This window comes from Trachemys scripta, chromosome 1, assembly GCF_013100865.1.
Source record: "Trachemys scripta elegans isolate TJP31775 chromosome 1, CAS_Tse_1.0, whole genome shotgun sequence".
NCBI classification, from domain to species: Eukaryota; Metazoa; Chordata; order Testudines; family Emydidae; genus Trachemys; species Trachemys scripta.
Window position 1 is genome coordinate 150,356,274 of NC_048298.1, and position 27,383 is coordinate 150,383,656.

General features: G+C 42.7%; 1 protein-coding gene across 5 annotated transcripts in view; it reads left to right on the forward strand.

Moving 5' to 3' along the window:
- Positions 1–295: 295 nt before the first annotated feature.
- The window catches only part of CCDC181 (coiled-coil domain containing 181), a 28,834-nt gene continuing 1,746 nt past the window's right edge, over positions 296–27,383 (forward strand). For 2 of the 5 annotated variants that reach the window (XM_034789576.1, XM_034789580.1), the window contains exons 1-4: positions 711–842; positions 11,504–11,673; positions 24,415–25,359; positions 27,143–27,289. In XM_034789576.1, the coding sequence (XP_034645467.1) occupies positions 11,527–11,673; positions 24,415–25,359; positions 27,143–27,289 (1,239 nt within the window). In that variant the 5' untranslated portion in view covers positions 711–842; positions 11,504–11,526. The other 3 variants (XM_034789560.1, XM_034789569.1, XM_034789579.1) reach the window with 2 other exon arrangements.

Here is a 27,383-nt window from a genome sequence, read left to right on the forward strand (position 1 = left end):
CCCCTTGGTTAACAAGAGGCTTGAAACCATGCCCAGCGTGGAACCTAACAACAGCTCAGAAACCCAAGAGGGGAGGGAAATTCCCAGTGGTGGTTATATTTTAAATCTCATGATTTCTGGCCCCTGACTCTTGATGCTGGGTGCAGTCTACAACCGGGCACTGGGTCGGGTGCTTGGTCACCTTGTGCCTTGAGGCAAAGGCCTTAAGGGCCACATGTGGTGTGAGAGGTCAGCCTGGGGCTGCATGTCTGGCTGCACGGGGGGCTTCCCTAGGAAAGCAGGCTTGGAGCGGGGGGAGGTGCAGCGCCCCAAGGCAGGGCAGCTGGAGGGGAGGTCACAGCCTGTGTGAGCTCTAGCGCTAACACACCTGCTCTGGGTGGCCCTGGCCAGCATCCAAGATGGCGGCACTCCCGCCTCTACCTAGCTTAGTAGTTATCTAGGTCTCCATGGAAACCGGGACGAGCAGACCTCTCGTCTATTTTCTCACGAGACTTCACCCGCCCTCTCTTTGTTGCTTAGGCAACGGAACAGCGAGACAAGTTTGGCCCCTTTGACCCGCCGTTTCAGCGCTGGGCTCTACAGGTGAGTGAGGGGAGCTGGGGCTGGTTGCTGCTACCATGGCAACGCCAGTCGCTGAGGGCTCCCGGCACAGTGCGCAGGCGAGGGAGGGGCGGAGCCCGAGGCACAGGGAGCTGATGGGACGGGCAGCCGGCGGGCGGCGGAGCCGGGCGCAGAACCCCGGCGTCCTGGCTCCCAGCGCGTCCCCCTCCCCCGGTTCCTTTTGCGCGGAGCGGAGCAGAGCCGGGCTCCCTGATCTGCCTGGAGCCCGCCCGACTCCAAAGGTGAGAGCGGGGAGCCGCCCTCCTCCGGCCCCTGCGGCTGCTGCGCCCCGCGCCGCTCCCTGCGCTGGGGGGGGAGCGGGCGCCCTGGAGACGCAGGGGGGCTTCGCGCCAGACCGCCGCCGTGACCCGGCTGCGCGGTACAGCCCGTGGGGTGGGCCCTGCGCTCGCCGCTAATGCGCTTAGCCGCAGGGAGCAGTGGGGGCAAAAGACATTCCTGGCTTCAAGACTAAGCTTGATAAGTTTATGGAGGGGATGGTATGATGGGCTAGCCTAATTTTGGCAATTAATTGATCTTTGACTATTAGCGGTAAATATGCCCAGTGGCTTGTGATGGGAGGGGGTCTGAGTTACTACAGAGAATGCCTGGCTGGTGAGTCTTGCCCACATGCTCAGGGTTTAGCTGATATTCATATTTGGGGTCGGGAAGGAATTTTCCTCCAGGGCAGATTGGCAGAGGCCATGGGGGGTTTTCGCCTTCCTCTTCAGCATGGGGCAGGGGTCACCTGAAGTCTTTAAACCACAAGTTGAGGTCTTCAGTAGCTCAGACATAGTTCAGGGGTTTGATACAGGAGTGGGTGGGTGAGATTCTGTGGCCTGCATTGTGCAGGAGGTCAGACTAGAACAGGGCTAGTCAACCTATGGCATGCGTGCCGAAGGCGACACGCGTGTCGATTTTCAGTGGCACTCTCACTGCCCAGGTCCTGGCCACCTGTCCGGGGGTGGGGCTCTGCATTTTAATTTTAAACGAAGCTTCTTAAACGTTTTAAAAACCTTACTTACTTACTTTACATATAACAATAGTTTAGTTATATATTCTAGACTTATAGAAAGAGACCTTCTAAAAACATTAAAGTGTATTACTGGTACGCGAAACCTTAAATTAGAGTGAATAAATGAAGACTCGGCACACCACTCCTGAAAGGTTGCCATCCCCTGGACTAGAAGATCATAATGGTCCCTTCTGACCTTAAAGTCCTATGAGTCTAACTAGGCAGCTTATCTCCGGCTGGGAGGTGGCGACTGGCTCCTTTGCAGTGTGAACATTCATACGGTGGAGGAAGGTAAATTGGAGATCCCCCTGGGGGCCGGGTGCTCCCAGCACGGGGCTGGAGCCTGCTGGAGGTGACAGGGGTTCGTGCTTGGCTTTGCATTGCAACTCATGTGCTGGGCAAGCCACTGTCAGCACTCCATGCTCCAGTTTCTCCACATAGGTAAAATGGAGTTAGTGCCTGGGGATACTTGCTCTTAATTTGTTAATGAATTTGTTGCACATTGCAATAGCTTGGGAGGAAGGTGTTATAAACATATAGTGTCTTGTGATTTTATTTCTAGGAGCCAGAAAAAAAAAATGTCTGAGAGGCAGACTGGAAATGTTCTTAAAACTATCCAGAGCATTATAGTCTTTACAGCTGCTTTGTATTAGTGAGGCAGATAACTTGCGAAGTCTACCAAAGGGTTAGTCTCATGAACTTAATGCAAAATTATGGTAATGATTAGTCTCCCCTCTGCACCCCTTTGTTCATACATAGTAATTTTTTTGTTAAGGCAATAACTTTTTTGTTTTGTGTACCCTGTGCAATGTGATAGCGTTTAGGTTGTGCTTAGAACTTTGCAACTTTATAAATGTTGAATTTCTGACTTTGTGCATGTCAAGTCCCTACCATGATTTTATTTTTATTTCTTAATTGTATTATGGTGCTAAGCACTGTACAAACATATAACAAAGACAGCCAGTAATCTGAAGACCTTACCATCTAAAGGCTTGTCTATGCATGAAAATTTTGCCAGTACGTCTATATTGGTGAGAAGAATAAACTATACTGGCAAAAGCATACTTTTGCTTATATAGCTGAGTCATAAAAAAATCACACCTTTAACAGGCATAATAAGCCAGCAAAACTTTTAAATATAGACCTGGCCTAAGTGATGAGCTTTTACAGCTGAATGTGGTGGTCTGTGTGTAACTTTTTTGTGTTTTAATGATTATTATCCAACTAAATAAAACAGTTATTTTTTTACTTTACTGTGCTGATTGAGAATTACAGTACAATAGAGACAGAAGTCGCATTAGATACTCCAGTTCACCCTTCTGCAGGGCAAGGTGCTTGCTAACTGCACTTGAAGGAGAGAGATCCTTACCTGGTGTAAGTCAGCTTAGCTCTAGTGAAAGTCAGTGGAGCTATGCTGGTTTACATCAGGTGATGGAGAAGACTAAAACATATTGAATGAGTAGTGCCCTGTTTTCATTTGTTCTATTTCTTAATTTCTCAATCAGTTTTTGTCCAAGAATAAAGCACCATACATAATTTGGGACTGCTTAGCTCTCAAATTTAACTTTTAAAGTAAAATTGGTTTTTGATCAGAAGCAACATCTAGTGGTTAGCAGAGGATGGGAGTTCAGGTGCTATTCCTGACTCATTGCCTTGTGGCTTCATCTGTAAAATAGAGGTAAAATTTGCCTTCTGAACATTAGACTCGAAAGGTTTAATTCCTTTTTTTTAAAGCATTTTGAGTGTCTCTCATATGGTTCTATAGAATGGCAATGTAGACAAGTACAAAAGATGCATCCAAATAATTTTTTAATTATTACAGGTTCCTCACCCATGCTTGGATAACTCAAATAGCCTAATATCAGGGGGTAGCCGTGTTAGTCTGTATCTACAAAAACAACAAGGAGTCTGGTAGCACCTTAAAGACTAACAGATTTATTTGGGCATAAGCTTTCGTGAGTAAAAACCTCACTTCTTTGGATGCATAGAGTGAAAGTTACAGATGCAGGCATTATATACTGACACATGGAGAGCAGGGAGTTACCCAGACTCCTTGGTGTTTTTTTTAAAAACTCCCACACCCCAATCTGGGTCTATGCTGGTTATGTGATATGTATGTATCTTGTGATCCTTGTAATGGATACCTGTAATTCCTCATAACTCAAGCCTGACCCCAGATGTATAGTATCTTCCCTCTTAACTTGTGTATATTTAATTTTGAACATTAACTTTTAATAAAATTTTTAAATATGTTCTTGCAAGATCAGGTCCTTAAATTGAAAGTGCCCTCTCAATCATGAATGTAGGATCTATGCTGTGATCCTTTCTAATAGAATACATTTTGTTCCTCTCAAAAGACACTGTATAAATGAGCTGAATTTTGCACAGTATTGTGATTAAAAGACATCACTCATTAAAGTGAACATATGCAGCATTTTGTATTGTGATTATGCAGAATTGTACAAGTCGGAAACTCAGGCCAGGTTCACTGCAAGTTTCACACAAGCATAGTGCCTATTTGGGTGGAACTCGAAAAAACTCTGTTTTTTGGCTGAGCTCCACTTTGAGTTTTGGACTTCATTTGAACTCCAGCATTCAAATGTGAACCAACCAAGGCAAATGTGTGTGCATACTTCTGCACTTGAGTCATACGGTCATGTTGTGATGTGTGTAGGGGGATATGAATACAGCTACAATTTCTGGGGGAACTACAGCATAACTCTGAAATCCCTAATGTTTATTAATATCTCAAGGTGAAAATTACATTCTTATATTATTTGCATTGAATTAGAGACATGTATACATGAGTAAGCAGGATATTGGTTGTCTTGCTCTTTTTTTCTTCAGTTAATCATAATCCTTTGTGACATAATAATCACCAGCGCAACAAATTTTGATGTTAGAAACTGAGGATTTTGACTGAACATGAGGAGGAAGTAATAGCCATCTCACTATTTCCAGGATCTTCTTGGGGCATGAAAGGGTCACACAGCTAATTCTTGTAGTCTATATTGTATTGCAAACTTTTGCTACTTAAAGATCTGTTAATGCATTGCACTACCATGAGACACTCAGGGGCAACCTCCAGGTTGTAGCAGAAGCTACAAGGTGCAGGAAAAGAAACTTTTAAACAATCCCAATATCCTGCATTTATATAGATACCATTAGAAATAAGGAACAAGGAACTGAAGATCTAGAATGTGTAGGCAAAACCATAAAAAGACTGTTTTCCATGCATTGTCAGCAGCTGCCCAGTAGCTGGTGAAAGGATACTGCAACGTGCAGCCTCAAAGGGATGGCCCAATCTTGTCATTAATAAATTGTTTACTCTGTGCTTTGCTGACAGTCTGGTAACTCCCACCATATGAGTGATTCTTGCCTCTGTGCAGAAAAATTGTAACTTTGGCTCTCAACCCTTTTCCCAGTTTTTCTGAATTGATATCCAAATGATGTCATTTCTCCTCTAATAGTGATGTGGATGGTGTTATCTGAAAGCTAGCAACAAATGTGTAAATGTGCAGTAAGGCCTCGTGTGCGAAGTTTTTTAATAAATTCAAATAGTAATCTTAATCTACTTCTTTCTAACCAGAGGGTAACATATCTGTGTGTCACCATCTTATTCACTGTTATTCAGTTAGCTCCACTGTCAAAATACCAACCCTCAGCAATGAGCTATGTTAGTCACAAGGTGGTAGTACCAGATGGAAATGAGGATGGAGGGAAACAGGATGGGAAGGAAAGAAGGAATGGGATCTGTCTCTGATATCCTAGTTCTACTAACCCATGCTCTTTTCATATGTACCAGCTAGTTTACAAAGTATCTCTACTCTATGTTGGGGTCCATAACTCATTAATATGCAATTTGTTATAAGATGTTAACATGAAATATTGGGTTAGAAGTTTAATGGTAAAGCCAGGATGGGCAGGGATGGTGTCCCTAGCCTCTGTTTGCCAGAAACGGAATGAGCGACAGGGAATGGATCACTTAATGATTACCTGTTCTATTCATTCCCCCTGGGGCACTTGGGATTGGCAACTGTCGGAAGACAGGATACTGGGCTAGATGGACCTTTGGTCTGACCCAGTATGACCTTTCTTATGCTCTTAAGTATGAGACTGTGACTAAGAATTAACTTATAGTTGAATATTATTACTTCATCTTACTAAGTTGTGCTTTGATTTACTTGGTTGTACTTACCTAGTAAATGTAAAATTATCCAGAATAAAATATAAAGTAGTAAAGCAGTATTTCTGATTATTAGGAATAGAAAGTTGAACTTTATATACTTAATCAACTTCAATAATTTATTATTATCAACATTTGTGTGATAACATTCCTATATTTAAAGCGGATATAGATAAATTCCTTTTGGAAAATATTTGAGTAAAGAATGAATATTGAACTCCAAAATTAAAACTTTAAGAAAGCTGCACTAACATATCACAGAATGTGAAAGGATTATTATAACTATGTAGAACTTTATGAGAAGAATAAACGGCACAATTACTAAAGACTTTTAAATCACGGGTGGGAAAACTACGGCCCGCGGGCCGGATCCGGCCCCTCAGGGCTTTGAATCCCGCCCGCGGGATTGCCCCCCGTGGTGCCATGGGATTGCCCCCCGTGGCGCCGCAGGCCCCGCACCACTTTCATCAGCGGCGGGCCCGATGTCCCTGCAGCCCCCGAGTCCTTGCCTCCAGGCACCGCCCCCCCACAGTTCCCATTGGCCGGCAATGGGGAACTACGGCCAATGGGAGCTTCGGGGGAGGTACCTGGAGGCGTGGCCTTCCACCCCCCTCCCCCAGAGGCCGCAGCGCTTCCTTGAGTGGCGTGGGGCTGGGGCCAGGGCAGGCACGCCGCTGCCACCCCGGAGCCCAAACCCCTCCTGCACCCTGCCTCCCAACTCCCTGCCTGCACCGCGCACCCTGCCTGCACCCCAACTCCCTTCCCTGAGCCCCCTCATAAACCCCGCACCCTTCCTCTGCCCCAATCCCTTGCCCTGAGCCCCTTCCTGCACACCTAACCCCCTCCCACACCCCGCACTCCCTCCTGCACCCCAACCCCCTGCCCTGGCCCTGCATACAATCTCCCCACCCTGATGTGGCCCTCGGCCCAAAAAGTTTGCCCACCCCTGCTTTCAGTTGATTCTGTGACTGAAAGATAGACTTTTGCCAGACCACAACGCCCTCTCCTGGGCGCACACACATAGGGCAGCTCTTCCTAACCTGTCATTGAAAAGACAGATTTCCAGCAATGTGATCAGCACATTGCTTCCCCCAAAACTTGAAACTATTCAGTGGGACGGTGAACAATCAGATATAACTGTTTTTTGGATAGGAACCATCTCCATCTATATATTTCAATGGGAAACAATACCTATAAAATAATTGGACCTATGCCAGCCAAGGGTAGCTATAACTGTACCAGCAAGGGTACCATCTGCCTACCAAAGCTCAATGCTCCTACTACAAAGAAGCTGCCTGATCCCATGAACTGTTGTCACTTCTAGCTGAAGTGAGTCACCTTAGCGTAAGGATAACGTTTCATCTCCTGAGAGAGAGGTACTCTTAATTGAGTCCTTCAGACAGGGGCGGCTCTAGGCACCAGCAAAGCAAGCACGTGCTTGGGGCAGCCCATTTGCAGAGGTGGCAGGGATCCAGCATGGGAGCTGAGAACCAACAGGGGGCCCTGGGAGCTGTAGTTACTTGGTTAGCTCCCCGCCTATCCCCCTGACCCATCTAACCCCCCTTCTCCCTGCCCCTGACTGCCCCCCCAAACCTCCACCCCATCGAACCCCCCCCCAGCCCCCCTTACCGTGCCACTCAGACCAGAGTGTCTGTCTCCGTGCAGCACCAGACACACTGCTGCATACATGCTGCCGTGCTCCCCCGCGGTGCCACAGGCTCCCCCTCCCCCCAGCACCTGCCTTCCTGAATTTTGAGGTGTTCAAATCTGGAATGCTCAAGCTCAGTTTGGGCGGCTGTTACTTCATTTCTCCCAAATCAAATATACTGATCCACTGTAACTTGCTGTAGAAAAAGTAGAATAAATTGAGCAAGAAATGCTTCTCAGTGGTTGTTAGGACTGGAATTGTTATTTTCAACAGCCATTGCCTTGTTTGTTTGTTTAAAAGGAAGACAGTGATATTGCATTGGCAAATTCCCCATAGAAAGAAAGAGTGGAACAAAAGAATAATAAAGGCACCTCAACTTTTCTTCATTTATGTAGGACAGTCTTATAACATGCATCCAGATATCCTCCAATCACACAAGCTGAAAATTGTTCCACTTTACTGCAGTTCTGTAACCATATGGGAACCAATCCTGTCTGTGTTCTGTGCACATCTAAAATTCCTGCTGAATGACCTGCCGTGGGAGCGAGTTACAAGTGACCCAGGGCTGCAGCGGAAGGAGGGGAAGGGGGAGAGCCCAGGCCTGAGGCGGCAGGAGGTGTGTGGGGGGGGGGGGGGGGGGGAATGAGGGAGCCCAGAGCTGAGGTTGCAGGAGGTGTGGGTGGGTGAGCCCAGGGCTGGGGCTGCAGTGGGGTGCAGCGAGGAGCCCACGGCTGGGACGGGGGCAGCCAAAATTTTTTTTGCTTGGGGCGGCAAAAAACCTAGAGCCGGCCCTGCCTTCAGGAATAACGTCCTTGGAAAATTTGGTCCCAGGCATACATTCCTAGCAGAAACCAGCGTTAGGAAGGAGGTTGCCTTCCTAAAGAAATGGAGACATCACCAAAATCCATCTTGCTCAAGAGCTATCAGTCTCTAAACTGAATGGTGAGATAAAACAATCTTGCTTCAGTATAGAGACTGGGCAATCATCGTTTTCCCCTCAGAAAACCCATAGGTGAACTCTGGACTCTGAAGGAAGACCAGAAGTTCCTTGGGGAAAGAACTATGTTGCTTTCCCATATAATCAACCAATTGGACCAAATCACTGTGTTACATAATTCCAGGTTTAAAACTTCCATTGGAATATTGCCAAACTATTCTGTTCCAATAACTGAAAGACAGATTGTGAATAAGTCCAAAGAATAAGACGCTTACTGCAGTCAGCATAATAGAAACCTAAATTCCTTTCCATGGTAACAACCAAAAATTAGGTTCTTAGAATTGCGAGAAATAAGCTTTGCTGTAGCACCTAAAGTACTGTTTTAACCAGCACTGTGTTCGTGCACAGGTACAGTTGTATTCGTATGCTTTTAAGGCTGATTTCATCATTGCCCATGCTTATTATAATATGTTGGCTGTTCTTTAAAGATGCTAACCAAATGCTTATAATTTCACCTTGTTTTATGCTATATGCTTTAAACTGAGCCTTTGCTGTGTTGTTGTACCTTTTAGAATTAGTGTTACTAGTCTGCTGCTTTTTATTCCAGTTTAAACTGCTTTAAAGGCTTAACTACTTAAACCCCTACTCTGACTGCCTTTCTGTCTATTTCCCTTTCATACCTACTTTGCCAAACTAACAGTCACTGCTCTTGCCTGTGTCTGTGTGAGTGAACAAGTGACAGGTAATTTCTATTTCACCCTCCTGCTTCAAAATTTGCTGTTCATGCTGCTGTGTGTGCAGAGAGAGAGAGAATAACTTTTCATACTCTCCATTTCATTTCTACTGTAGTGTAGTCTGGAACACCTTTGTCTATACTTATCCTGTTTAAAAAAGGTCCTATCAGAATTCATTCTAAAATTATGAAAACTACCAATTGCTGTCTGTCTTTTAGTTTGAGAGAAACCTCCAACTGTGAATGAAATTTTTGTCTAACTCAAGCTCTGAGAGCAAGTTGAATTTTGATATTCCTTTGGTGTCTTAAATTTCCAGCATTCACTCTAGACTGTTAAAAATTTTCACAAAACATGCTCTTCCTCTAGATAGATTAACTGGGACTGAATTTTTGCACCCAACATTGCTTCTTAAAGACACCTTACTTCATTGTTCTTGACTTAAGCCTTAACTTTACACTGCTGTATTTCATAGTAATTATACCTTTCACGCCTTTCGGCTTAATCCTTACGCTATTGTAGCTATTCTATTTTGCTATTGAAATGTCTTGTGAAAATTGTAACAATAATTATGCATGTGTGTACACTAAACATTAGTATTGTGCTTACAGTGGTCACATCATTTGAAGTTATTTTTTTGACTCCCAGTCAGTTTAAAAAGTATTTTCCTGAGAGCATTCAAAAGAAGTTACTACTTGGCTTTACTAAAGCTTGTTTAGTTTAAAATGCTAAAATTGTATTGCCTTGTTTTATTCAATTCCTAATTCAGTTTAGACTGTGATATAGCTCAAGTATGTTAGTTCATAGAAACCTGGTGGAGTGAAGTGGATTTGCCTGCATTTATTTTGTGACTCAGTTGCCTCATTCAAATCTGTATTTACCTGTAAAGTACTGTTTCTTTAAGTATGATTTTGTGTTATATTAAGGATTTGTAGTGCTGCCTTTTTCAGTCATACTGTACTCTTTTCTTAGTTGATTTTTCAAAGTGGTATTGTATCCTGAATGACTAATGGAATGACATAGATTTTTAATTTGTGGTTATTTGTTTAACTTATACTTGCTTTATGGTATCCTTTGACCTAGTTGATGCTTTGATTTTTGATGTAGTTTTAGAATGTATACTCTATTTTAATATGGTTTCTTTTGCACAGTCAATATATTGTATCACTTATTTATTTACATTTATGTAATCCTTACCTGCTAATTTTTGAATAATAATATTTTCTTTTGTTTTTAATTTACTTTCATAACTAATTTTAATAAAAACTTTTCATTTATTTTAAAGTTGTTTCTTTGGTTGGTTGGCATTTCCTAATGCTTTAGAAAAGAATTCTTGGTGGTAGAATGTGGGACCACCTCCCTAGTCTAACAAATTAATAGCTATCAATAATTCTATTTTTGGCTTTTGTATTCCCTGAACTACTCAGATGAGAAACAATTAGTTAATAATTCCATGCAATTGTTGTTTCTCTGAGTTATCAATTTTGATAGTTTGGTAATCTAATTTTAAAATTACCTCATGCTCAACTCTTTCAAAGACATGTTTTTACCCCCACACTTAAATCCTGTTGTTTACACAGGAAACAGAGGCATTTTTAAATACATATTTTAAATGGGAACCAGTTAGTTGGAGTTTGATTCTACAGCTGCTTTGGATTTAGGACTCTCACTGATGTCAGTCAAGTGTCTGATGCATCAGGCTCTTCTTGTTTTGAATACTCTGCTCTATGGGAAGCTATGAAAGGTCTCTTCTAGGACTTGTGGGCCCCAGTTCTTTGCTGCGTTGTCTTTAACCTGTGGGAATTGTTTCAGTAGAGGCTAGACCTTCTTTGAACGAACTGGTGGTGCCTATGCTGCTAACATGTTAAGGAAATAAATATATTGCCATTGCCATTGCCACAGGCAGAATTGCCCTCCCCAGTCTTGTTATAATAAATGAAACATCTCCCCTGCTGTTTTTATAGCTATTGAGAGAGAGAAAACAACAAAGCAGTAGGAGAGATGTTATCTGGTACCAGTGCTGTAGGTACACATGCAAAAATGGTCTAATGGTTAAAGAATAGGGACTAGAAGTTAGGAGATCATGGGTTCTCTTCCTACCTCTGCCAGTAACTTTCTTTAAGACTGTGGCTGAGTCAGCTTGCTTCTCAGTGCCTCAGATCCCCATTTTACAGGTGGGAATGAAAATATCTCCCTACTTTACAGGGGTTGAAAGGCTAAATCCATTCACGATGGAAACCCCATTGGGATCCTCTCTTGTAAGGTGCTGTAGAAATAGCTAGGCAGTGGTATTGTCCACCACTTTACCTATATGCCACAGGTATCAACAGTATATTGTTGTGTGTCAATAAAAGTCTTGTGAAAATAAGAATATTTTCCCCTCTTGTAGCATTGCTGTAACACAAAGCCAAAATGAGTGACAAGAAAGATACTAATGACTTAAGAGAGGCTGGTGACTCAACAGAAAGTGCAGAATATGAGGATGATTTTGAAAAGGATCTTGAGTGGTTTATTAATGAAGAAAAAGAAGAAGAAGATGACGACCCTGGGGAAACAGAGGTATTTGATTAGGAAAATGCTAGTTATTTTACAGTAGACTTGGAGATTTTAACAACTTGAACCCCACATACAATCAATGCAAAGTTTGATTTGGAATATGTATGTAATTGTAAACGTGCTGATATTTAACTAGGAAAAGGGTATTTGGGATTCTAGTGAAAAGAGATGCAGAGCACCATGGCTTTTTCCAGTTACTCAGATCATTCCTGTCTTTAAAATAGAAAAGTCAATATTCCCTATAGGGACAAAGATAATGTGCTTGGATAAAAAGTACTTCTTCCATTTCCTAGGTGGTGTCTTTAAGCATTTGTGCAACTCCCATTATGATTTTTTTTTTTATGTTGCCTCATACCACTTTGCTACTCAAGCTTTGGTTTGTTCCAAATTACGTGAAGATGGGAATATGGAAGGACGCAGTGAGAGAGGAGTTAGTGCCAAAATGGAAGCTGATCATGAAATTAACTATTTGATGGCCTACCTGAGATAGGCTATGTTTGGTACTGCCCTCCTACCACTCTTGCTATTCTTTTCTCCTTCCTTTTGCTCTCTTTCTGGCCTCTGTTGGGTGGAGAGACTGAAAGGTGGAGGGTGAATGGGACTCTGACAACAGAAATGAGAGCCACATCCTCCTGTTCAAGTGTGCAACCATATGGGATAGAACTCAAGTCCTACTATTGCTGGGCCTTTTGGGGACCACAGCTCTTTCACATCATCACCTCTGGAAGCATGGCCATCAGTTCTAATAGAAGGCTGAGCTCATAAGAGTAGGGCCTTTTCCTGTAGCTTGCATCTCATCTGTGTGGTATATTTTAGCTATGTGACTGTTTTCTATATACTGCACCTTTGAATCTCTAAGGATGGCTATTTTGTATTCAGTTCAGTGCAGACTGTAATAGGTGGGGGAGACAACACACTGCTCTCTCATAGCGACTTAACTTAAAAAAAAAAAAAAAAAAAAAGAGAATGAAAGTAAACAGACCAGACTGAGAGTAAATGGTTGCTTTTTGTGTATGAAAAACAGGTTTGTGTTGCCCTCCTCTTGGTCCTTTGTAGCATAGCTATGTTTGCTACCATCAACATTCCCTGTGAGCTGTGTGGCTACATAGCCGTGCATCTGTCCTGTATCCACTGCCCATGTCACATGGCTGGGAGTGCAGCCAGGAGCTGGGAGTGTGGCACAAACTGCTCTCTGGCGCAATTTGCTACTTTTCTGTTCCTGAACTTGTTTAAGAAATCTGAGCATGCTCAGTAACATCTGCTGAAGCCTCTGCCTTAACTCTACTCTTACTTGGAATTATGATGCGGGCTGCCTTCTGTTCATATGGGCTAAAAAGGTGCAGAGGGGGCACACTGGAGAGGAGCGATGGGCTGAGTTTGTGCCTGGGGAAAAACTGTATACACAGGAGGGTCAAACAGACAGTCAGGGGAAGGAGAGGGGCAGATAGGCAAAATCAGGGATGGGGTAGAAGCGGGGTTAAGAAAGTGGTAGAGGCACTGCCAAACAGTGGAAAAATGGAAAACCACCAGAATAGTGAGGGGCAGAGAGGATGAAAGTTACCCCAAATGGGGTGAGCAGTGTTCGCAGAATTAGGATATAGTCAGTGATGAGCTGCCAAAAACTTAACAACCTACCGGGTCTTCACCGGCACTTTGGTGGCGGGTCCTTCACTCACTCTGGGTCTTTGGTGGCACTTCGGTGGCAGATCCTTCAGTGCCGCCGAAGACTCCGAGTACCACCCGGTGAGTACAAGCCCCACATATTTTTTTGTGTGTTTGTTTGTTTTTGTTTTTTTAGTCATCCCTACTGGGGCCCTGTCGAAATTGTTCGAATTGGGCCGCGCACTTCCTAAAGCCGGTCCTGCACATCGGGATTGAAAATTGTATCGGGGGCTGGGTAGGGAAGGCTGTGCCTCCCAAAACAGCCTGTCCCCCCCCCCCCATCTGACCCCCACCCACGTCCTGCCCTCGACTGCCCCCCTCAGAACTCGCAACCCATCAACCCCCCCCCGCTCCTTGTCCCCTGTCCATTCCCTACCCAATTCACCACACTCCCTGTCTCCTGACTGCCCCGATACCATCCACCACCACCCCGACAGACCCCAGGAACTCCCACGCCTACTCAACCCTTCCCCGTCCCCTGACTGCCCCCCCCCCCGACCCTCCTCCCCCCTCCAACTGCTCCCTGCCCGTTATCCAACCCCTCCTCCCAGCCCCGGCCCGGCCCCCTTACCATGCTGCTCAGGGCAGTGCATATGGATGCCGTGCGGCCCGCTGGAGCTCGCAGCCCCACCCCCTTATTATGCCGCTCAAAGCGGCAGGAGCTGCAGAGCTACCCAGGAGCGGTCCAGAGCGCTGGTGCCAGCGGCACGGCATGCTGAGGCTCTGCGAGAGTGGGGGAAGGCGGGGGAGGGGCAGGGGGAGTCTCCCCACCCGGGAGCTCAGGTGGGCTGGAGTTTGCCCACCCCTTTAACAACCGGTTCTAAGCTGGCTTCTAAATTTAACAACTGGTTCCCGTGAACCGGCTCCAGCTCACCACTGGATATAGTTGGCAGATGTGCTGTCCTGCTGGGGATAGGGGTGGGGAAGCCCATCTCATTTTCTGCTTCTCAGGGCCAGCCAGAAAGGATAAGGAGTGGGGGTGGCAAGGGCTCCTGGGAAGGGATGGTAGAGAGGTCCCTCAAGACCTGAAGCTCCTGACCATGACACAGAAGTTCCTAAAGTAACAGTTACAGTAACTGGTTTTCAAATATCAGTAATGTGACATTTTTTTCCTTTTTTAATGATTAATTATTGCACAAACATGGCAAAAATCTGTTTTGTTTGTGATAGAGTAACAGGTAATGCCAGATGTGGTAATTTTACTTTCATCCATGGACCTGAGTTTAATGACTAAAGGTATGTCTACACTGCCCATGTTACAGCGCGTACTTTATCGCTGAGGGAGAGCTCTCCTGGTGATAAAAAATAATAACCCAGAACGAGGAGTGGTAGCTTTATCGCCGGGAGCACAGCTCCCGGCAATAAAGTGCTGTCTATACTGGCACTTTTCAGCGCTAAAACTTTTGTCGCTCAGGGATGTGTTTTTTCACACCCCTGAATGACTAAAGTTTTGGCACTGAAAGTGGAAATGTAGAATCTTGAACAAAATTGTTAGCAACACTTCACAACTTACTTAATTATGGGTATCAACTTTGCTAGAAGTGGAATGCTTGAGACATGCTTCCAACTGAATGTTCCACTATTGGCGCAATACTGCACAATAATACATGACTTTAAAACTCCCTGGACACACATTTTCATGATACCGTCTTGTAGTAGGCCCTGTCAGAACTAGGCATTTTCTGAAGTCCTTAAATACACATTTACATAATCCATACTTTAAGCAGTCCTGGAATATTTATTTACACAGTTGACTGTAATCTCTCAGAAAAGCAATTGCAATCAATTGTCTACTCTCCCACAGTGCTGTGAAGGGCTTGTTTCTTCTTAAATAGCAAAGTGTAAGTTTGCCCAAGGACAAAAATGTAGTCCTCAGTGGAGTTTGTAGCCTGCTCAGCACAGAGAAAATTTAGAGGGAACGTTGGCCACGGTCCTGTCACTGACAGGACCTCAGACAACCACTGCTGATTCTCCGCACACGAACGGTTTGGAAAAGCAGCAAAGGAGTTTGTTACGCAGAACAGCAGGAACTTATGAGGATGTTTGAATTTTACTTAAGCTCATGTGAAAGATGAATAAGGCATTCAGAGTGCCTTTTCATTAGACTCTACCAGGACTTCTGGAGGTGGGCTTCTATATGGTACCAGTAGTGGTAGAGGGGATAGAGTTATCTACGTAGCACTTTGTCTTCAAAATGGGGTATGGACATTAACTATATAGTGTTGGATTATTGCCATATAGGTGTGTTTTCCCTCTGACCCCCTTTCTATTCATATTAGTTCTGATGTGCACCATGCAACAGAGAAGCCAGCCATCAGTCAGCCAGCCCTTTCCCAATCATCTTCCTCCTCCCTTCTGTCCTACTCCACTTCCTTTCCTCTCTTCTTCTGTTTTGTCAAACTGCAATCCTGTTGATTTAAAAAGTCTTAATCTTGTTTTTAATTAAAAACTTAAGCCACATTTTTTTCTATAAGTGGTACATATACAGAGAAATATGATTCCAGAGGTCCCTCATTTATGTAAATAAGATCACAACCCTAGAAGTTGTGTGCTCTGTGAAGAAACAGAGAAACAACTGAATGTTATTATCTGGGATTATTTCTCCATTCAGTTGAACATGTCACATATAATATGTATGCAAGATTTGATTGTTATGCCATTAAAATTCAGACATTCAGAATTATGGTTACCACACCAGCCTTAAAGATACCAATAAAATAAGGCATGTGTCATATATTTAAAAAAAATTCTTCACTTATGTTACAAAATACCTTTGATAAATTTCAACTGAAGTAATTAAAAATATCCAAGTTACTTACTTCACCAGTTTGTTTGTTTTTTTTACATTTCTCTTAGTACAAACAAAAGTGAACCAGACTAATTATCCTTATGTTTCAAACTATCATCCGTTTCCAGTGAACTTTAGCTTCTAGATTTTTGGGCACCACCACGTTACTGCAATGTTTGGGTTGCAACCACTGCGGGGGATTTTTTCTCCTGTAAACTACTTAAATTAGAAGGAGAAGCTTCAGTCTTTTATTTTCTTCTCCTGATGAGGTAGTTGTACCAGTCTCATCTTCATATCCTGATGAGTTTAAATGCTTTCACAAATTGCTGAAGAGCATTGCTGACTCCATTCAAATTCCATTAGAGGAATTACAGAGGATTCATGACAAAAGGGTACTGGAAATTGTTACTGCCTTTCATACAATACAAATTCACACTTCTATCTCCTACAATCCATCTCCTTGTCCATTTTTAGGGACCCCTCTACTGAGACATTTCTTCTACAAGACATAGAATTTCTCTGTTACAGTTATCCCCTCAAAACAGGAGGAGAGGCTTTTATTCCAGATACGTCCTTACTTCACAGGAGGTTGAAGACCCGTTTTAGATCTGAGACAGCTAAACACTTCAGTTTGTCATTTAAAAATCAGAATGATCATCTTAGCCTCAATAATTCCATTGCTAGTTCAAGGAGATTGTTCTCAATCTCAAAGATGCTTATTTTCACCTAGATATACACCCAACACACAAGAGGATCCTAAGATTTATCAATCCTGATTGCTACCAACACAGTGCTTCCATTTGGCCTATCGACAACGCCAGAGTATTCATGAAGATGTTAGTAGTAATATCTGTGTTAAAAAGGGATAAGTCTAGTCATATCTAGATGACTGGCTAGTTGAAGGGAGATCTTATTAAGAAGCTCAAGAGTCAGTGCCTACTCCTCTTCTTTTCTGCCAAAATATGGGGTTTAGAATAAGAACAATGCAAAGTACCGAGTTTGTAGGAATGAGATTGGACTCCAAGGTCGTCAAAGCTCATTTGCCTTGTGAGAAGTTTCAGACCATGTCCATCGAATAAATCAACTGCAGTCAAGTCCTTGAACAACTGTAGGATATTGTAGCTGTCTGCCAGGTCACATTGCATTATGCACCTACATAACAACACATGACAAACTCCATCTTTGTTGTTTGTATCTTTGTTTGGATGGGAAGCCATCTAGATGGGCCCCTAGTGCAAGGAACTTGGATTCCACAAGAATCTGGGATTACATCAACATACTTGAACTCAGAGCAGTTTACAATGCATGCAATCAATTTCTGCCAATTATTCCAAATCAGTCCATTTAAATTGTCAAACAACACAATAGCAGTATATTACATAAACAGGGAGAAGGATATTCTTCCCTCCTGTGAAAAGAAGTAATAAGACTCTGGAATTGGTGCACATGCTATCAGCTCACTCTGTCAGCAGTTCACTTACTGGGTGTACAAAACACACTAGCAGGTGATCTCAGCAGGCATTTTTTCAGGGATCATGAATGAGTGCTTTTTGACTAGGAGGTACAAGCCGTCTTTAGCTGTTGAGGTCAGCCAGCAGTAATTCTGTTTGTAACGGACACAAACAAGAAATGTCAGAAGTTCTATGCAAGGAAAGGACAGAGTCCAGGTTCTCTGATGGATTGCCTTTCAATTTCAATGGTCAGAAACCTTAATATACACATTCCTGCCAATTCCTCTTCTTCCAAGGTACTGAGAACAATCAAAGCAAAAGTTATTTTGGTGGCTTTGAGATGGCCACGATTATCTTGGCTTTCCATTTTTTCCATCCGTCCTCTGATTCATCTGCCTCTAACATCTGACCTTTTAACTCTCTAGACAAAGGAACAGTTGGGCATCCTGATCCATCCACCTGACAGTTTGGTATTTAGACAGATGTCTGAATTAGAGAGATCATGTTAGTTTGAAGTCCAAGTAATCCTAATTAGTAGTAGGAAATGTTCTACAAGAAAATTTTATGATGCACAATGGAAGAGATTTGTATCTGATTGACGTCAACTCTTACCCCTTTAATCTAGTATATCAGAGATTTTGGATTACATTTGATTGTTTAAAAACCTGGGATATTTCACTCAGTTCTCTTACGGTGCACCTAGCAGCCATTAGTGCATTCCATCTATCTATAGACAATTCTATTGTATTTTTTTCACCTTACCACATCTAGATGACTGAATAGGCTAGGGAGAGTATTTCCTCCAGAGTTTAAACCTATGCTTATGTGGGCCCTCAACCTAGTTTTGTCAATCTTAGTGAGACCACTGTTCAAATGGTTAGCTTCACCTTTCCCTGAAGACTGTCTTGCGGCAATAATATCAATTAGGAAAGTGGGAGAATTGGGAGCACTCATATAAGAGCCCCTTTATTTTATACAGCTTTTCACCATGATAAAGTATCTCTTAGGTATGAATTTAGGGTGAGGCCTACAATTGATTTGGAATTTCACATTAATCAAAAAATTCACTTATCTGTGTTTTATCCTAAACCACATGCTAATTGGGAGAGATGAAATTACCTATCTTAGACATGTGGAGGGCATTAGCCTTCTGTCTTCAGAGTGTGAAAGTTTTCCAGCATTCCAACTATTCATTTTGTTCACTAAGAAAATGAAAAATTATGCAACTTCCACTCAGATTCTCAAAGTGGATATCTGGCTGTATAACCTTGTTGTGAATTATCCAAACCACTGGTGCGATCTCATATTAGAGGGCACTTAGCCAGGGGTCAGGCAACCACAATAGCTTCCCTTAGAAATGTTCATATTGTTGACATCTGTAAGGTGGCTACCTGGAGTTCTGTACATACTTTTGGGACATTATGTTTTAGTAGAGGCTTCTGCGTCAGACACCCCTTTTTGGTAGATCAGTCCTTCAGGGTATTGTGTAGGACTCCAGCCCTCCCCTTCCTTGCTTTACCTGGGGTTTGGGAGTCACCTACAGTGGAATGCACATAGGGACAAGCACTCAAAAAAGAAGTTACTTACCTTGCAGTAAATGTCAATCTTTGAGGCGTGTTGTCCCTATGTGTATTCCAGTACCCACCCTTCTTTCTGTCTGCTTCACATTACTTTTAAACTATGTGGATTCATGGTAGAGAAGGAATTAGAATGTTGGTTGGTCCTGCACTGCCCTATATATCGCCAGGGCCGCCCAGAGGATTCAGGGGGCCTGGGGTCTTCGGTGGTGGGGCACCCCTGCCGCCAAATTGCCGCCGAAGACCTGGAGCGGAAGAAACTCCGGGGACCCAGGCCCCATGAGAGTTTTCTGGGGCTCCCGGAGCAAGTGAAGGACCCTGCTCCAGGGGCCCCCGAAATACTTTCGTGGGGGCCCCTGCGGGGCCTGGGGCAAATTGCCCTACTGAGTTGGAAAACGAAGGGGCACAGCAGGCAGTAACAAGGTGGGAGGGCAAGAAAGAAAAGATTGGCTAGTCCTGTAAGAAAGCCTGAGTTCAGAGCCCCGGGAGGATACAGAAGGACTTGCAGAAGATTGCAAGGGAGAACAAAAGACAAGGGGACTTGGGGCCAGAAAGAATGGGAGGTGGGCTAGAGATTAACTTCAACACCAGGAAGAGGCAGGTCTATGTGATTGGTGACTCCCTACTAAGAAGAACAGACAGGTGTGTTGCCAGAGCTGATCTGGAGAACAGAGGGGTGTGCTGTCTGCTGGGAGCAAAGATAGTGGATGTGGACCTGAGGCTGAAGAGGATCCTAATAGGAGCAGGAAATAATCCACTGATTTGTCCTTCATGTGGGAACAAATGATATTGCTAGATTCTTGCTGGAACGCATTAAGGGAGACTATGCTAGGCTGGGGAAGACGCTTAAAGAAATAGAGGGTCAGGTGATCTTCAGTGGGATTCTGACTGTTCCTAGAGGATGAGAATGAAGACAAGACCAGATTATGATAATCAACAGCTGGCTCAGGAAGTGGTGGAAGGCTTTGGGATGTTTGACTGCTGGGAGGCATTCACGGACAGAGGGCTGTTCTCATGGGAAGGACTCCACCCGAGTAGCGAGAGAAATAGACTCCTGGAATGGAGGTTGTCACAATTGACTGAAAGAACTTTAAACTAGGAACTTGAGGAAGACGCTTATGTAATCTCCATGTCTGATTCTAATGACCGGAGGAAAATCAAGAAAGAGAATACATCAGTGGAGAAAGTAACAGCAGTGGGTAGGAGAATGGACATTAAGAGGAAAGATAGTTGTTGTTAGTGCTGTGGCATGTTGTTGCTTCTGCAAGTGTTGCTGTTCTTGGAGCTCCAATATCAGCTGCACTAGCAGACAGTGCAGCATGTTAATTCAGCAGACCTCAATGTTGTTCATAAGAAAGACCACTGGCTCGGTTCAGTGGCAAAGGCCCATGGCCAGGCTTATTGTCAACAAAGCATGGTACTAGCACCCCATAGGAGCTACAGGTACACTAACACATATATGCCCATGACAAGGTACCCCCTCAGTCGGTACACCAGGATGCTGTCGGCTTGGTGAGTACAAAGTTGTCCCTCCTATGACTTCTCCTTTTATACATTAATACAAACATGTTACATATTATACTCCAGACCTTGTTAGTTGCCACTTTTATCCTTGTTCCTGCTAGTTTGAACAAAACATCCTTATCCATTATCCTGTCCATCACATCTTTATCTTATGAGGGGTCAGTGTGTTCTTGTACTATCTCTTAGGGACGTGTTTATGTAGTTATTTGAGAGATCAGTGGGTTTTTTTTGTACCATTCTCTCCAGCCAGGAATGTGCTTACTTGGTGTTAGCTGATACCTAGTGTGTTATTTTGCCAAGGCCAGGCCTACTCTGGTTCACAGCCTTTGGCTCACACTGCTAGTTATGTCTACGGCTCCAGCAAGGCGTACAGTAGTGTCAGGACCAATGAAATCAACAGTCAGGTAGGCGATACTAGCAGTAGAATGACTATACCCAATTGGGTGAAGAATCTGGGCAAAGCCAAGCAGAAACAACTAAGATATATGTATATCAGTGCAAGGAGCCTGGGTAACAAAATGAAGGAACTAGAAGTACTGGTGAAGGAAGTGAAGCCAGATATTATAGGGATAACAAACATGGTGGAATTGTAATCATGACTGGAGTCCAGGTATTGAAGAGTATGTGCTGTTCGGGAAAGACATAAGTAAAGGTGGTGAAGTAGCATTGTATATTAACGATGAGGTAAACTAAAGAAATTAGAAGTGATGGAATGGATAAAACGGTCTGTGTCAATATCACTTTTGGGAAGAAAACTATTAGAAGTTCCCCTGGGATAGTTCTTGGGGTATGCTATGGACACCCTGGATCTGATTGAGATATGGATAGAGACCTCTTTAATGAAATAAAGACTACCGGCAATTGTATAGGGAGACTTTAGCTTTCCAGATATAGATTGGAGGACAAGTGCTACTAATAATAGTAGGGCATAGATTTTTCTGCATGTGAAAGCTGACATTTTTCTTCACCAAATAGTTACTTCACCAAAAAGAGGTGAGGCCATTTTAGATTTTGTATTAGTGAGTAGTGAAGACCTTATGGAAGATCTGGTTGTAGGAGGCAGCCTTGGTTCAAGTGATCATGAGCTAATTCAGTTTGAACAAAAATAGTTCTGCAACTAGGGTCCTTGATTTCAAATGGGCAAACCTTAAAAAATTAAGGGAATTAGTTAGGGAAGTGGACTGGACTGAAGAACTCAAGGAACTGAATGTGGAGGACGCTTGGAATTACTTAGTTTGTGCAACTTTGACTTATCTGAAGCCTGTATTCCGAGTAAGGGGAAAAAATTTGTAGGGAAGGGTTGCAGACTAATCTGGATGAGCAAACATCTCAAACAGTTGGTTAAGAGAAAACAAAGCCTACAAGCAATGGAATATGGGGTGGATCGGCAAGGAAAGCTACCTCTTGAAGGTCAGAAAGTGTAGGGAAAAAGTGAGAACTACCAAAAGCCAAGCAGAGTTGTACCTTGCAAAGGAGATTAAGTAAAAGGTTCTATAGCCATATAAATAAAAAGAAAGCAACCAAGAAGTGGAAACGGTAAACACTGACGATGGGGTGGAGATTAAAGATAATCTAGGCATGGCCCAATATCTAAACAAATACTTTGCCTCAGTTTTTAATAAGAGTAATGAGAGGCTTAGGGACAATGGCAGGGTGGCTAATGGAAATGAGGAAATGGAAGTAGAAATTACCACATCCAAGGTGAAAGTCAAACTCAAACAATTTAATGGGACTAAATCGGGGGGCCATCCAAGAATATTAAAGGAATTGGCATATGAAATTGCAAGGATTTTAATCAATCTATAAATTTATGACTGGAGAATTGCTGCTATAGTACCTATTTTTAAGAAAGGAAAAAAGTGACCTAGTAAACTACAGGCCTGTTAGTTTGATCTCAGTTGTATGCAAGGTCTTAGAACAAATGTAGAAAGAGAAAGTAAAGTATATAGAGGTAAGTGGTAATTGGAATAAAATACAACATGGTTTTACAAAAGGTAGATTGTGCCAGACCAACCTCCTTTGAGAAGATAACTGATTTTTTAGACAAAGGAAATGTAGTAGATCTGATCTATCTAGATTTCAGCAAGGCATTTGATACAGTTCCACATGGGAAATTTTAGTTAAATTGGAAAAGATGGGGATTAATATGAGAATTGAAAGGTGGATAAGGAACTGGCTAACAGGGAGACTACAACGGGGGTCTTACTGAAAGGTGAACTGTCAAGCTGGAGGGGGGAGGTTACTAGTGGAGCTCCTCAGGGATTGGTCTAGGGACCTATCTTATTTAACATTTTTATTAATGACCTTGACACTAAAAATGGGAGTGTGTTAATAACATTTGCGGATGACACAAAGTTGGGAGATATTGCCAATATGGAGGCGAACCGGAATATGATGCAAGAAGATCTGGATGACCTTGTAAACTGGAGTAATAAAAATGGGATGAAATTTAATAGTGCGAAGTGCAAGGTCATGCACTTAGGGACTAACAAGAATTTTTGCTATAATGTGGGGACTTATCAGTTGGAGGCAACAGAGGAGAAAGAGCTGGGTGTATTGGTTGATCACAGGATGATATGATGTGTCTGTGAAAAAAGCTAATGCAGTCCTAGGATGCATCAGGCAAGGTATTTCCAGTAGAGGCGGGGAAGTGTTAGTACCATTTTACAATGCACTGGTGAGACCTCATCTGGAATACTGTGTGCAATTCTGGTCTCCACATTTAAGAAAGATGTCTTCAAACTGGAACAGGTTTAGAGAAGGGCTATTAGGATGATCAGAAGAGTAACCTACCTTATGAGAGCTTGGCTTGTTTAGCCTAACCAAAAGAAGGCTGAGGGGAGATATGATTGGTCTGTATAAATACATCAGAGGGATAAATATCAGAGGGAGAGGAGTTATTTAAGTTAAGCACCAATGTTGATACAAGAACAAGTGGATATGAACTGGCCATCAATAAGTTTAGGCTTGAAATTAGACAGATTTCTAACCATCAGAGGAGTGAAGTTCTGGAACAGCCTTCCAAGGGAAGCAGTGAGGGCAACCAACCTAACTTTTATCTAAACTGAACTTGATAAGTTTATGGAGGGGCTGGTATGATGAGACTGCCTACAATGTCACGTAACTGATCTGTGACTGCTAGCAACAAATATCTCCAACGGCCAGTGATGGGACACTACTGGGGGAGAGGTCTGAGCTACTACAGAGAATTATTTCCCAGGTATTTCGCTGTTGGGTCTTGTCCACATGCTCAGGGTCTAACTGATCGCCATATTTGGGGTCAGGAAAAATTTTTTCCTCTGAGTCAGGTTGGCAGAGACTCTGGGGTTTTTTCACCTTTCTCTGCAGGATAGGGCATTGGTGACTTGCAGGCTTCAACTACTGTATATGGTGGATTCTTTGTAACTTGAAGCCTTTATCATGATGTGAGGTCTTCAGTAACTCAGCCAGAGGTTATGGGTCTATTACAGGAATGGGTGTAGTCTGCAGTGTTCAGGAGGTCAGACTAGACGATCATGATGGACCCTTCTGGCTTTAAAGACTGAGTAATATGCTCAAAGGGGCACATTCAGTTGTTTGCCTAAACTGTAAATTTCCTGATTTCTGTGGTTTTAAAGTCCCAACCTCAATTATATATTATGTATGTATTAACTACCCTGTGTTAGTTTTTAACTTATTAGAGAGGTTATTTCTTATACAATTTTAAAAGGAGGACTGATGTTCTTTTTAAAATTCTAATCAGAATGAAGAGGATGTTGAAGCAAATACTGACAAAGACAGTGAGGAAAGAAAAGAAGGTGTAGATCAGCTTCCTCAGCCTGATGCAGATCTGAAGGAGAGTCCACCAAATGAAGAAAAACCTGTATCCATACCCGAAGTTAAACCATTGGATCATACATCTGATACTGACAGCGAAAGCTCCATCCAGGAATCCAAGCTGGAAAACCAGCAGGAACTGGATGAGGAAGATGATGAAGAAATAAAGCGTTATATTTTGGAAAAGATCGAAGAAGCCAACAAGCTGCTGGAGAACCAAGAACCTCTGGATGAGAATAGAGAAAGGAAACTAAAATTCAAAGATAAATTGGTAGATTTGGAAGTTCCCCCTCTAGAAGATACAGAAGCTTGTAAAAATGATCCTGAAAGTGAAGAGGATGTTTCAAGTAGGCTGTCTCAACTGCATATTTCTAATGATCCAGGACTGCAAAGCATGTCTTTTTCACTTAATGGTGGCAAGGATGAGGAACACAAGGATGGCAAAATCCTAGTAGAGAAAGATGGAAAGTTTGAACTCTTGAGTTTACGTGATATTGAAAGCCATGGCTTTTTGCCCCCGATAAGTGTTTCTTTCACTGACATTGAAGCTCAGCCTATTTCTCCTAAGTTTTCCCATGCTGTTATTTTTGGCACTCCCAGTCTAACAAAGGAAGAGCCTCTAGTGCAGCCAGGGGTAAATGCTTTCTTCCCCATTGGAGAAGAGTTTGTCTGTTTCCCTAAGCCTCCACCTAACCCTAAGTATCGCCCAAACTCGGCCATCAACATTGCAAGAAGTGTGGAAATGGGAAGAACTCCCCGCAGGGTGCAGTCTGCAAATGTTCCTTTGAGAAGCTCCACCTACGGTCTTTCACCCAAACAAAAAGAGATGCAAAAACAGATGCAACAAAGAAAAGAGAAACTAAGGAAAGAGGTGAGTACACAAAGGAAATAACCAGAACATAGTGACCACTAGACCTTCTATGTTTCTCAAACTTAATGGGAAATATTGCTTCTCAAAAGCTATTCAGTGGATCATTTCTTTCATTGCCTCAATGGTATAATAATACTTTGCACTTATAAACCAAATCCACAAAAAAACCTCTTTCATTAAAAACTAGTTAAGGCATCGCTCATGCATGGAAAGCAAGAAAACGTCCATTTAATATATCCATAAACATGCCAACCCCCATCACATTCACCATTTTCACTGACAGACTCTTCCTTTCTGTTCGTAAGTCCCATACACCTCCAACATGTACAATAACAGAATACACACGCATGCCCCACACCATCACATTTCAATCCAAAACCTTAACTCTGACCTCTGTGACATTGTTAGAATCTGTTTGCTGAATAAATATATGATATATGGTTTTCCCATGGGGAAGTGTTTGGGAGTTAAAGGTTTGTATTGAAGTGTGATTGTAAGGAATGTGGTGTGTGTAGTGTGTTGATGTATATGTTGGCAGTATATGGAACTTTTTTAAAGAGCGGCAGAATCTGTTGGCGAATGTGGTGTGTGGAGATGAAAGTATGTTAAAGAAGGCTACTGTAATTGGACATTTCTTTGCTTTTAAAGGTTTGCGTAGGTGAGTGTTGCCCTCAAGCAACCTCAAAGGTTTCCTTTTGTGGTAATTACCTGGGTTTTTAATGTAGGGGTTAAATGGAAAACAACTCAAGTACTCAACTCTCAACACTGTTATGTAGGACAGCAATTTCAAACAAGACATAGGACTTGTCTACACTTGAAATGTTGATCAGTGCCTTTATTTTATAATCATGTACTAAAGAGAAGAAGCTGTACTACGATTCCTCTTAACTCTCAGGAAAATAGTGTATAGTAGGAAAAGTAAGTTTCTGAAAGATTAAGTGTGTAGCAGAGACCTCAAAAATGTGTAATAATTGTCAGTTTTTGAAGACAATTGCTAAAATATTTCAGGGAAAAAGATACTTGGACTTCAAAGGAGGTGCATGTTGGTATTTTGAATTTGATGGGTGCATAGCTTTTGTGCAAAGAGGAATAACATTTCATGAGACAAAATTTCGGAATAGTGTGGTTTATTGGAATGCTTGGCAATGACCAAAATATCCTCAAATGTTTACAGACCTCTCAAAGATTTTCTACTTTTTAAAAAAAGCAGTCCACCATGTTAGCTTCAGAGAAGTGTTAAGCTGTCAGTGCCTCCATAATTGAATGACATTCTCCTCAACCCCAGTGCATGTTCACACTCCAGAAACCTCTATTATAAGGCCAATCTCTGCAGTCACAAGTACTTTTGATTTTTAGTGTCTGTCTAGGCAGGAGAAATCTTGTAATGAGTTTTGAAAACAGGTCAGTGAAACTTATTTTAAACCACTTAGAACCGTGGGGTAGATCTGGTTTAAAATGTCCTGATCCATTTCTACTGAACCTCCAGTGATTTGAGACAAAGCATGGAAGGCTTCTGGAAATTGAGGTTGTAATAATAATGGTTAGAATGAAAGCCTCCAGATATAACCTTAATCATAGAGGTGCTCAAGGCCAGTTTTCTCCTCAAGATAGTATTGACTTGATGTGTCCGTTGATTATTCCCAGTTCTCACAGTACGTTTTAGGGCAAGGCTGATATGTAATTCAGACTATTTGTATTGTTCGCTCTGATGCTAAAGCCCTTTGCATGTGTCAGACTAACACCTTTCTTGTAAGATATTACTCAATCCTTAATTTCACACAAGGAAGCAGCACAGAAAAAACAACAGGAAGAAGAAAAGAAGAGAGAGAATGACATGGTCTTTAGAGCTTGGTTGCAGAAGAAAAAAGAACAAGTGCAGGAAGAGAAGCGAATTCAGCGTGCAAAGGAACTAGAAGGCTCAAATAGTAGAGTAAGTTAAGACCTCTCCATCCCATACATGTTAAGGGTGCTCTAGGTATTCAGAAACATTGAAATTTACACCTGTTTTGCTCAGCATTATAAAA